Genomic DNA, 12,700 nt, shown 5'->3' on the forward strand with positions numbered 1-12,700 from the left:
TTTGTCGTATTCTTTTTATTCTGATGAAAACATAAAATGTAATAGATCTACGTTTACAAATATGTTATATGAATATACTTGTTGATAGCAAACAATGTAACGGCTCTGAACAATTGTACAATTAAACAATATGGTTTATATTAAAATTATGCATATTCATGTTTATCTACCTAATTATATATTTTTCCCGAAATTTCGCAAAATGCTTTCAATTGTTAGTTAATTTAAATCTAATTAAAAGTAATATCAATATAATTCATTGTGCTCGCAAACAATTTATTTTCAGTAATCTATAGTACTACGATCAAAACGCTTTTGTCATTCAGTAAATATTTGATGTATTACTACAGTATGCAATACACATGAACTATCCATGCATAAAACACTGCTTTATGATGCAAAATACCCTATGCAATATAATCAGTTTTGATTGTGTAGAGTGTTGTATAGATGTATGTTCCCATTTTAATATGTTTTGAATATTATGGTATTCCGATGTATACACTTATATCAACTTTTAATCACTGTTTGAAACTAGATGTTCTGTCAGATATATTGTAATGCTTAAAAATGTTCAGTTCTCAATATTTCAAACTTGCAAAATGATAAGTCAGAGTTTGATACAATATTTCTTTGTCCTAAAACTGAAACTACACCAGTCAGCTTTCATCACTTCAAACATGATTGGTTTCTCTCTTACATAGTTACGTTTATCTTCTTTTATTTCTACCTGATGACCCTCATCTCGTGTATGCACCTGTACAGATTGTTGAAGGGTACGAAGACTATCAACGAAACTATACCACGTTTTTAGATCCATTAAGACACACTCAAGTTCGATGTGATCGAGGTTTCTCATCTTGGATGTTACAGTGAGAGCAGTGTCCATAATACCTGCCCGCTCTATCCTGAGTTTCCGTAGTTTCCTTAAGATTTGCACCACAGAATTCACTTGTTTGTTGTATTCACAATACTCAAAGGCAGGATTTCCAATGTGAAGTTCCGTCAGACTGCTTGCGTTTAATAGAAAATTAATGCTACATACACTGGAAAAATCAAAACGCATCATTTGAAGATGTTTAGTGTTTATGTAAGGAGTCTTAACTCTTTTACAATTTATAATCTCAAGTTTCCGAAGCTGATCATATTTGGAAAGATCAATTATATGGCCTTTACATTTAGAATATTTGCATGATACAGAGTACAATGCAAAGTGTTTCAAAGGTGCTTCGATCAATGTAAATACCGATTCCATCTCACCGTGCGGTAACTGACTGTCATCAATGTGTATATACTGAAGTTGTTTCAATCGTGAAATCCATCTCCATACTTCTACATCTGAGATATTCCACACATCAAGAGATATCACATTATCCGGTATTATTTGTTTTAGAAAAGCATCTGAAGTGAGTTCGATGATTACATCACAAAGAGCGACCATCGGCTGATCATTTGAACCACACTCTGATAGGCAACTGAATATAAGATGCTGAATTTGAAAGGATACATTGTTATTCCTGCTCAACTTATACTCCGGCAGAGAGTTTCTGTACCTGATTATACTTTCATCCCTTCTTGCAATGTCTGAGACTAATTTTGACAAGTCATATATTAGGAATGGAGATAATCCACAAATCATTTTGAGCACGTTTGATAACTGTAGAACGTCGGCAGCAGACGTACAGTTTTGAAAGAGGTCTTGCAAAATGGTTTTTGAAAGTATTGAACGCTGATGTTCATTATAGTGGCTAGAAACATATACAGCTGCAAAAAACTCAAGGTAAGATTTATGAATGAATTCTACCTGAGTATTTTCTTGAGTGGGATCAAGACAAGTATTTTCTACCAGAAAACCCCATTTAATGAGTGCAGTTATGCCCTCTTTAGAAACACCTCTCTGTCGAAGATATGATCGACCAAATGTGACAGATCCGATTCCTGAAGTCAATATTTCAAACTCAACTCTAGCTAACAGTAGCAGGAATTGTTTGTTTGCTTCACATGTTGGAAATCTTCGCAAAAGTCCCGGCAGTTGCATGTGCATTTGATTTTCTTGCATGTCACATTTTTCTTCTTTGTTCTGTGACCAACGAAGCAAGGCATTAATAATGTGACTGTATGTATCGCTAACACATTTTCCAATTCCATATCCATTGCAGTACAACCATAGAAGTTGTTGCAAAAGCAAGGGCGTTTTCTCTAGATGTTCAAGTTTCGCTATTTCCATTTCCTTCAAGAAGAACCTAGAAGATATATCTATTCTGTTGAACTTTGACAAGTAATTTTGGATGAAGCGTTCAACAGATCTAATATTTATCCCAGACAATTCAACTTTTTGATCACATTCTGAAGATTCCAAGTTCAGAATTCCTTTAGCTGATGGTCGAGAAAGAGTAATGATCGTTGCATGATTTACTCTCTCATCTCGTTTCGGCAAACCAGAACTGATATGTGGCAAAATGCCTGTGTTGTTTGGAGGATTCCACTCATCCAAACCATCTGCAATGATGAGACAACGTTCCGATTCTTGCTCAAATATTCTATCTATCTGGTCAGTTGATGTTAGACCAGCGGATTTGACTATAGCTTTGATCATTTCAGCAATATCGCTTAGTCCTGACATTCTCTGTAAAGGTATGAAGAAAAGAAAATCAAACTTTCTCATCTCGCTGATATTTCCATTGTTTACAGCAGAAGATTGATGGTAATTTTCACTTTCTTCATAATTAAGAGTATCTTCAGGCTTGTTACCATTAGCAGATATAGGACTGTAGTCTGTTATCGCTGAGCACCAATTCTGAATCATCATTTTACAAAATGCACTTTTTCCTGTTCCAACATCACCTACTATATAGATGTTTTTGTGTTTCCGACTATCCGAATGTAGTATCTCTCTATATTGTTGTCTAATTCTGGTATCTGGCTTGGTCTGCGCCTTTTCTCTAGGATTTGTTGCACTGTCTGGTTTTTCATCAACTACCATTTCCGGGGCTACATAAACTTCTTTTATATTTACATCATTTTCCTGTAATTTAAGTGGTGAAATCGAAGTGTTCACGTAATGATTCTGGTACAATTCCGAGAACTTTTTCTGAAGATCTGAAAAAGAAATGCAACGCAGCTTTTTTATTTAACGAAAACAACTAATAATTTGTAGTAATGGTTACATTAAATCGTCAATTTGCTAGACAAACGAAATTATACAAAAACATGCTGTATTTCATAAATGATACATGCATTCGAGCGGTAGCTGATATTATAAAGTTTACTAAACCCGAGAAATATAATGTCAAAATGCATTTGATAATTGTTTTACATTACCGAAAAAGATGACAAAGTCACTTATTTATAATATTCAAGCAAACTGATTACTTGTATTATTTGGAAAACATAATATCTCTGCTGTTTGGTGGATGATATATATCATTTCGTCATTGACTGATGAACAAGAACAATAACAATCAGTCAGACATAAAATATAATCTATGATTAAGCAAAATAAGATATATTTTGTTAACAATAATTCAAATAGAAAATTCAGATTTATGTTCACATTTTATTATATAAATCGTTCACTGGTTGAAGTTCCGGATGGAAACATTTGGCTGGAGGGTAACTGTTTAGGCAATAACATGGTCCTTTCGAGAAGGCGGTTATCCTTGAGCCAGATACTTTTACTTCCATCAACACCTTTAACTAGTGATAGATTGTTTCATTTGCATGCTGTATAATTCAGTGAGTATGAGAAATAAAGTAAAACGAATGCTTTTCTTTAAAGCACAACTTTATGAGAGAAGCTTACACATTCATGCATACATTTATAAATTACAGCACGTAATAGGACGTGAGTCATCTTACATCCTGGGGTGTTCCCAGAATCGGAAAGAACACGGAAAAATCATGTCTGGAACGCAGGAAATGACCTTCCTTAGTAAAATGCATGGTTTATGGTTGCTGATGTATGCCACTTTCGTCAGTATGAACACAATGATATCATTATAATGTCAGACAGAATTGTGGTAGAAAACAAGAGCTCCATCGAGCGTGGTAATATACGCCCGAAGGATAATATCAGAGGAGGACGGCAGAAAAATTTAAAGATTTTTTTCTTTGGTGGGAGGTGTGTGTATTTGGGATGGAGGTGGGGGATAAATTGTGTGTGCAGTTACAAGATACAAGAATACAAAAGGGCAAGAAACTAATGAAAACAAACATCTGGTATTTGGTGTGCATTTGTGTGTGCGCGGGAGTGGTGTGGGGGTGGGGTGGGGGGGGGGGGGAGGATCGTGATGGAAGCAGGATAATACAGGACACGACATCAAATGAAAATAATTGGGGGTGGCGGGCGTGGGCGTGGGAGTAAAACAGGGTGTGTGTGCGCGCGCGGTGGTGACATTATATTAAAACGTAAGAGGTGGTGGGGGTGTAATATTGATTGATGCAGTCTGCACATCATCTCATTACCACATGCCTATATGCCAGGTTTCAAATCAATACCTTTGATGCATTTTAAGTTGTTTTGGACAGAAAATATGATTGACAGATATGACATTGCTGTAACCTTGACCTTTGACCTACCACACTGATTTACACTCTGCACATCTTCGCATCACCAACTACCTACATCTCAAGTTTGAAGTCAATACCTTGAATAGCTGATAAATTATGCTCCGGACACGCAATATGAAGGATTTGCTTTATTTTGTTACTTGAGCTCAGTTTGTGACCTTGACCTTTTACCTACAGGCCTGCTTATGCGCTCTGCACATCGTCTCATCGCGACCTAGTTTGAAGTAAATACCTTGCATTGCTATTAAATACCTTGCATTGTTATTTAGTTATGCTTCGGACACGAAATATTATGGCAAATTTCTACCTTTTCGCTCAATTTGTGACCTTCACCTGTAACCAACAGAGCCGCTCTCACTTCGTCTCATCGTTATATACCTGTACGCCAAGTTTAAGGTCAATATCTTTAATGGTTATAATGTTATGCTCCGGAGACGATTTATGACGGACAGATGGACGAACAGACAAACAGACGCTTGCGCCATCACATGATACGCGCCGTCTTTTCAAACTAGGGCGTATAAAAAGAAGTATACGTGAATTCAAATATTGTAAATTTATCAAATAAGCATCCCGTAAAAAATCCCGAATGTCATACAAAAGACAAATTCTCAAAATGTAAATTTTCTGATTAAAAGTTAATTTTAGAATATAAAAGTAAACAACATGAATTCATAATGAATGAATAACACCTCTTAAGTTAAAATAATCTAATCAGTTAATTAATAAAGTGTGCCACTCACTTTATGAGGTCAGTCAATTTATCATTTGTGTCAATCACTTTACCGGGTAAATAAATTAATGAAGTGTGTCAGGCACTTTAATGGGTCATTCAATTTATCAAGAGTATCACACACTTTATTGTGTCACATAATTTATAAAGTGTGCCAGTCGCTTTAATAGACCAGTTAATTTACCAGGTGTGTCACTTACTTAACTATTTGCAGCCAGTAAGTTTATCAGTCATTCTGTGAGCAGTCAGTGTGATACTATCATCATTTATTGGTAAATCAAAATGTTAAACTCAAACTGGATACAAACATTTTAAGCCTCACCTCTCTGTTTCAAACTGTCCATTAAAGTATGACCATGATACTCAAATATCAAATTAAACTATAATTATAATTAGGCACAACACTGTTTAGGGTTATTTCACCTATTTCACTTTTCTCTTTAGAATTCTGCTGGCATACTTGCATGTTGGTTCTTAACCGGACTGCATCAGCAGAATCATCATGTTTTGAAAAAAGATATGAAGAAAAACATTTGCAATACATTTATAAGCAACTAGCTACTAAATAGAAATTTCAACAATTCAGTAGTCTTTGCTTATTGTATATAGATAATTACCTTTGATTTTCAGGCTCCGTTCAAAGCATTGTAGCCAGTTAGAAACGAATTTGAATTTTATGCTTTAATGCAAACTTCAAAGGACATTTCTTTTATTTTGTTATCATAACGCAGCCAAGGCTGGCTAACTTTCCAAGAGTTTTGAAGTGTAAGCTTAGTTGCAGTTTTAGTAAATTTTGATGGAAACATTATGCCTTTGTCTGAGCCAAAAGCTCGCTTAAATAAGCACTAGCACTTGGTTTAGAAACCATGGTGACAAGTGATACATTCTCAACAATTAAGAGGACTAATAAAGAAGATTAAGAAAATAAGCAATTAAATTAGCTATACATTCAACTTTTATTGAAATTTCCAATATTTTTATATACTTCTCATTGCCCCTCTAATTTCCTATACCCGATGATTATTAGTCAAACAGAATAATTACGTACTGTTCGTGAGTTTAGCATAGAACGATTGATAAAAATCAAACTATCTGTTTGCTATTGTTCTTTAATGATTTCAAATATGGTCGTGTTTAAGTAAAACATTATTAAACTGATCTCCGCTATGTCTTACCTCCCCGCTTATCAACTTATCAAAGTGCCCGTTATCGAGCATGACAGACATAATACATAACATTAAGCTGTACATTGATTTATCGATTTTTAACTCGTAGGTTGCTCCGATTAACAATGGAACTGAGGACGAGTTAAATTTTAGGTCAGATCAAAACGTAAACATATTGACTTCTAGTGCATTTGTTTTTGATATTTGAATTAGAAAAGCTCGAATTTTCAAAACTTCATACAGTTTGTCACTAATCGAATTTTCAAAACTTCATACAGTTTGTCACTAATTCAGTTTGCTGTTATTCAGTTCAGTTGTCATTAAGTTGATCAGCATTCAGTGAAGCAATCTTTAAGTTTATCAATAAACAAGTTTGTCTGACACTTTTGTAGAAAACCAGTTTTCTGAAATGACAAGAAAAAGGCAACGATGTCTTGATATTACCTTGCTTTCCTTCAACGTAGTCCAGTTGCTTCTGATGATTTTGACGTATTGTGTCCAGATTGTCAACTGTACTCTCTAGTTGTGTAAGGCGCTGTAAAATAGGAACAACGAACTATGTATGGTTAGTAATAAATGCATGCCTACTTTTGATTATAACGTCATTATGATGAACAAATCAAACGTATTTATAAATTGTGAATTAACAAAGACAAAGAAAAATAGTTTGCTTAACAGCTTCCGAATGTGTCAAGTCAAGAATATTGAAGACATAAAAAACTAGATTACCTGTTTTGAGTTAGAACTGTCTAATTCAAGCTGTCTTACTCTTTCTTGCAAGTCGTGCAAGCTGTGACTGCGTAATTCTTGAAGAGTCTGCTTTTTCTTACTTTCAATCGTTTCTATAACTTCTTTTTCTTTCGTACCAATGTCATATTTTGCGTCTTGGATCGTTTGATTCAGTTCCTCCGATTTCTTGGTAATTGAACTTAGAGCTTCTCTGCACACTTCCGCCTCGTTGTGTGTAGTAATGATAAAGCTCTTTTGCTTCAACTAACAAATCAATTAAATTTTATATTACAGAAAAATGTCTAGATCACTTCAATTCAGGAGGAATTATTATGAACATAATTTGAATATCAATATGTTAAATAAATAATTCGTTTAATCTAGTGCGTATTACATTGACAAAAATATGCAAGTTTTATGCTAAAATATAATTCAAGAGATAAAGATTTGTTTTCACTTTCAGTTATATGTCAATATTCTAAATTGGTCAAAAATACAAGATACCTGTTTGAGCTTGGAAACGGCTTGCTGGGCATCGTGTCTTTCTTTCAGTTCCTTTTCATCGTCAAGAATTGCTATTATTTCATCTATACATTCATCCAACTTGGCGTCTTCCATCGTCGTTGCCGGTGAATGGAATAACTCATTTCTTCTTTTTAGAACCTGAACATACAATTTATGTCAGTAAAACTTAAAAAGGCTCATAATCGGGCTGCAACATCAAGCAGTGGTATGAAAGTCTTCCTTAACGCTTATCTTTATAGTCATAATCAAGCTGTAGCATTAAAGTCAAGATCCAGCAGCGAAATCACACTACGGAGCAGACCTGATCAAGTTTTAGCTTTAAAGTAAATGCTTATCTGTAGCATGAAAGTTATGATCATTCCTTTATACTAAAGTCATGAACAGGCATTTACACTTACGTAAAGATCAGGCTGTGACACTTCAGTCAAGATCAGGCGTGGACATTGAAATCAAGACAAGACTGAATTAATCGAGTCAGTACCAGGCTTTGACACTAAAGTCAAGATCAAGATCAGGCTACGGAAACTAAACTAATAATCAGGCTGTGACACTACAGGCAACTTTACGCGGTGACACTTATACTATGATCATTCCGTGTCATTCTAGTTAATGACCGAGACACTAAAAGTAGGTTCAGGTTTTGACACTAAAGTCAAGATCAGACTGTTGCACTAAAATAAGGGTCAAATTGTAATACTTAAGTCATAGCCAGGCTGTGACACTTCTGCCAAGATCAAACTGTAACACTTGAGTTAAGATCAGACTGTTACACTAAAGTAAAATTCCGGTAGTGCTACTAAATTAAAGATCAGAGTGTGCACTAAAGGCAATATGAGACTGTAACACTGAAGTCATGTTCTGACTGTGGCACTAAATTTATTATCAGACTGTGACATTAAAGTGAAAATCAGACTATAGCTATAGCTTTAAAGTTATGGTCAGACTAGCACTAAATGTATGATCAGGTTATGACACTCAAGTCAAGATCACTGTGACTCTGAAGTCAAGAACAGAATAGGGCAAGATGAGGCTGTTGCACGTAAATCATGTTCGCGACGATCTAGTTTCACAATGTGTAAATCTGAAACAATTACGTTTCTTGATCAAAAAATTTCAATAATGCTTCATTATATCCCAATAGTTTCCAAACCTCTTTAAACAGTACAGTAAAATTAGTACGATACATTTATACATTTATGTATACCAATAATTTTGGTCAATACGTGTCTATATCCTGAATTTGTAAGAACTTGATTTGCACTATTTAAATGCAATATTTGAATGAGTTTCCAACTTATAATTAAAAATATCTAATGTAATTCATAGGTGCAATGTTAAATTAATGTTAAGAAAACCAGATATTATCAAAACCTGTTTAAAGATGTCGCTCCAATTTATGTTGGCTGATAAGTGTGACTGAAAATTGATGTTGTTGATAAAAACATGAAGCAAGCCTGAAATGTCAATATCAGCTGCCTTTGTCTTGTCTGAATATCCCGATGCATTGATGAAACATTTGGCGATTTCCCATGGAGCTGTACACCATTTTTGTATATCAGTATTTTTCCAGTATGGTGAAGGTGGTGTGGATCCATGGCTTCTAAGAATTTCTTCCATAATTGAGTCACACAACTTATTAGAACATTGTTGCTTTTGTGTATAGTGACAACAGTTACAGTTTGTCTGATGCCATGGGCATTTGTTTCTGCCGGCATGATCTGTCTTACACCTATGTATTGGTCGCAGGGTTTTAAGACAGCACTGGTTACATGTGAGTCCAGATGTGTGGCTGACAATTCTAAGAATTCGCGTGTGTTCCTGTTGAACCACCTCATCAGCAAATCCTTCAATACCTTCTTTAAGATATTTATACGCCAGTCCACCTCTCACCCAGTTTCTGTACTTCTTTTTCTCCAATTCACGTTGATGATCCATTGCATAGATATATTTTACTCTCTGTTATCCAACATCCGTTTGCGGTGCATCTCTCTGAAGTAAATAATATATACTGAACCAAAGAGAAACCGGCCATTTGCTATTTTGCAAAAGGTTTAAAAAATACTGAAAGTACATTTCTTAAACTAAGAGTACAGTTAACATATCTCAATATTTCAAGAGAGTGAATGAGTTGGATTTTAAGGCGAATTGACACAAAAAAGTCATGCCCCTTGGACAGCTGGCACATTTTTAAACAGTCTCGCCAGGCATACAAATGTTTTTGACAACACAAAAAATGACGTCACACCTGAAGTCATGAAAATGAAACGAAAGTCGCATTTGCATTGGTCTATAGCCATGGTTCACGCGGAGGTGACACTCCGTCTAAATGTATGCGCGTGGTCTTCTTTTTTTTCTCCTTTTTACAGCAAAGTTTCAGCATCCTCTCAAGAAGACATTGAATCCAGGAAAATATGATCGGCTTGAAAGGTAGTGCATGAACTCTGAGAAGGACATTTTGAATGAAAGGATTTTCCATATTTCGGATACAAATTAATTGTAAAATAGAAAGTGAGTCGAAAAAGATAATAAATTTTTCATCACTATATTTTGATACAAACTTAAGCCGCTTAATCAACAGATTTTTCTCGGCTAAAATATTGTTGCGTTATCTGGCAAAAGGAATTTTGATCGATGAAGGTGGCTGACAACAAGCAGGCGCATAGTTAGGGTATTTTTCTAGTACGCATAGATGATGGGAGTTGACAGGGGTCGGGGTATCCTCCCATTAATTATTTATTAATGTGAGAACGGCAAATGGTGCATTTTAGCGTGTATCTGAAGCAAAAAATGCACGAAAACCTTCTTCTATGTTATTTATATTGTGTTTTTCTAGGTAGGCTCTATATGTGCGTAATGTTGAATGTGCAATGTGTGGTTTAGTGATCCATGTTAGATATGTGCATGTATAAATTAAAAAAAATATGGCTGGTAGTGACACACTTTTAAAATTTAATTATGAGTGGATATATGATTCAAGAGATATGTCTGTGAATATATATATGATAAATAGTTGTTACAAGGAATTGCCATAACTCAAAACTGAATACTAGACTAGTCAACTAATACATGCTAAGTTTCATGATACTGACACAAATGTACCAAAACTGAGACTTATATCTCGCATATCTACATTACATCAGCTTCGTTACAGATATTCCCTTTTCGTTTAAAATATTGATAGCAAAACCGTGTTTCGACACTATTTATACACTCGGGCGGTGATACGTCGTACAAATGATTTCACTCGGGCTGCGCACTCGGGCTCGCCCGACGTATAACCGCACATCGTGCATAGATAGTGTTAAAACTCTCTTTTGCTACAAATTATTTCTTAAATACATTATCTCTCAACGTCATTAAATTTCCATGAAATGCGCGGGATTATCTGAGTTGCTGGCGTCATTTTCATGTGTTATAATAGCACGTGAGCGCGAGAATCTCTCTGCTAGCATCACGATTTCTCTCTTGTTAAAACACCCTCAAAAAGTGACAAGAACAGCAGTTTTATGCTAGAATTCACATTAATGCCTACAGATAAGGAATATGTCCGCTATATGTTTATAAAAAAACTCCGTCTTTAACGAACACATTTTGCTTGTCTCGATGATTTCGTTATAACCGGGGTTTACTGTATTTCAAACAAAATATGAAGTAAGCAATGCTTGCGTATGAAGCAATTGCCGTTGCATAATATGGACTTCTTGTTACAACCAAATAGATTAACCAGTTTAATTGTGTATGCTTGCCATATTTACACTACGCAGCTGCGTATCTGCTTAAAGGCAGCTACGCGCATGGCAAGCTTTAAATCATCTTTAAAATCGTCTGTGTAGAATGGGAAATAATCATTGAAAGTTTGGACAGTAGCGAAAAGGAAGATCACTGCGTAGGAATTTGCGACAAGGCATGGCAACGCCATTATTCTGATTTTCTTCCCTCATAACGTTTTTCAGTAGCTTGAAAATTCTATGCGTTTTAGTGATTTTTTTGTGAGTTTATAAAGATTGTTTAAAGTCGTAAAATGAGCGATTTAATATCATAGCATAGAAATTTTAAAACATTATCAACAACAATAACATATTGTTTTTTACGGGTAGATAAAGTTTTAAAATTGTACGTTCAGTAATTTTCAAATTACTGGCCGCAAAAGAACAAATAGCGGGTTAGCTGTACAGTATAGAAAAACTTTATATAACGGTTGAAAACATTTCATTCACATTTTACGTCCTCTGGTGTTATCTTAGGTTTAATCTTTATCTATGCCTTTATAACATATGAGAATTACTTTAAAACGAAAAAAGGGGACTGTTGTAAGCAACAACTATAACGTTTCAAAGTATGATAGAAACTGCAAAGTTTTAACCTTGACTTTAATATAGAAGATATAGCGTTTAAAATTTTAAGATTCTGTATCGCGAGGGACCCCATTTAATGATGAACAAAATTTTAATGTAGGTTAACTTGTAAAGGTAAAAAGGTGTAATTGTCATTTGTCAAGATAAACACGTGGAATTATCTACACATGTGTCAATATAAATCATGCCATTATTTTGTTTTCAAAATCTGACAGACAATTAAAGAAGAATCTAAATGCTTACCTCTCCATTTTACTGAGTCATCCCGCCATAGTAACTGACATGCGCACACGATCATATAATCTTGTGGGACAGTATCAAATATAGCAACTGGGTATACGGGTAGGAGTATCGTACCTTGGACGATAAAAGATAAATGAGCCGTGCCATGTGAAAACCAAGATAGTGGCTTTGCAACCAGCATGGATCCAGACCAGCCTGCGCACCCGCGTAAATAGCACCCGCACTATAGTAATCACTGGTCGCAACCACATGTGTTTTCTCATAGCACGGCTCAAGATTTTATACTTTGTGAAACTGAAATTATCAGTGAAATATAATGTACTTTCACTGGTACAGGAACTACATTGTGCGAAACATAGTGAATTATAAAGAAGGAACTT

At 35.1% G+C, this 12,700-nt stretch overlaps 1 protein-coding gene across 1 annotated transcript; it reads right to left on the minus strand.

Moving 5' to 3' along the window:
• On the minus strand, positions 1-12,423 carry LOC123548631 (uncharacterized). The gene is made up of 6 exons (XM_045336072.2): positions 12,321-12,423; positions 9,094-9,711; positions 7,702-7,860; positions 7,198-7,461; positions 6,913-7,003; positions 1-3,099 (listed from the first exon to the last, which is right to left on the minus strand). The coding sequence occupies exons 2-6, from the start codon at positions 9,655-9,657 to the stop codon at positions 611-613; spliced, it is 3,567 nt and encodes a 1,188-aa protein (XP_045192007.2). The 5' UTR covers positions 9,658-9,711; positions 12,321-12,423; the 3' UTR covers positions 1-610.
• Positions 12,424-12,700: the final 277 nt, after the last annotated feature.

This window comes from Mercenaria mercenaria, chromosome 6 (assembly GCF_021730395.1).
Source record: "Mercenaria mercenaria strain notata chromosome 6, MADL_Memer_1, whole genome shotgun sequence".
Lineage (NCBI taxonomy): Eukaryota > Metazoa > Mollusca > Bivalvia > Venerida > Veneridae > Mercenaria > Mercenaria mercenaria.

Bases quoted from the DNA above. Each gene is read 5' to 3' on its own strand.
- LOC123548631 (XM_045336072.2), bottom strand. From the start codon at position 9,657: ATGGATCATCAACGTGAATTGGAGAAAAAGAAGTACAGAAACTGGGTG. The intron at 7,462-7,701 runs GTATCTTGTATT...TTGATTTGTTAG, and splicing joins CCGTTTCCAAGCTCAAACAG to TTGAAGCAAAAGAGCTTTAT. The intron at 3,100-6,912 runs GTAATATCAAGA...TTTCTTTTTCAG, and splicing joins CTACGTTGAAGGAAAGCAAG to ATCTTCAGAAAAAGTTCTCG.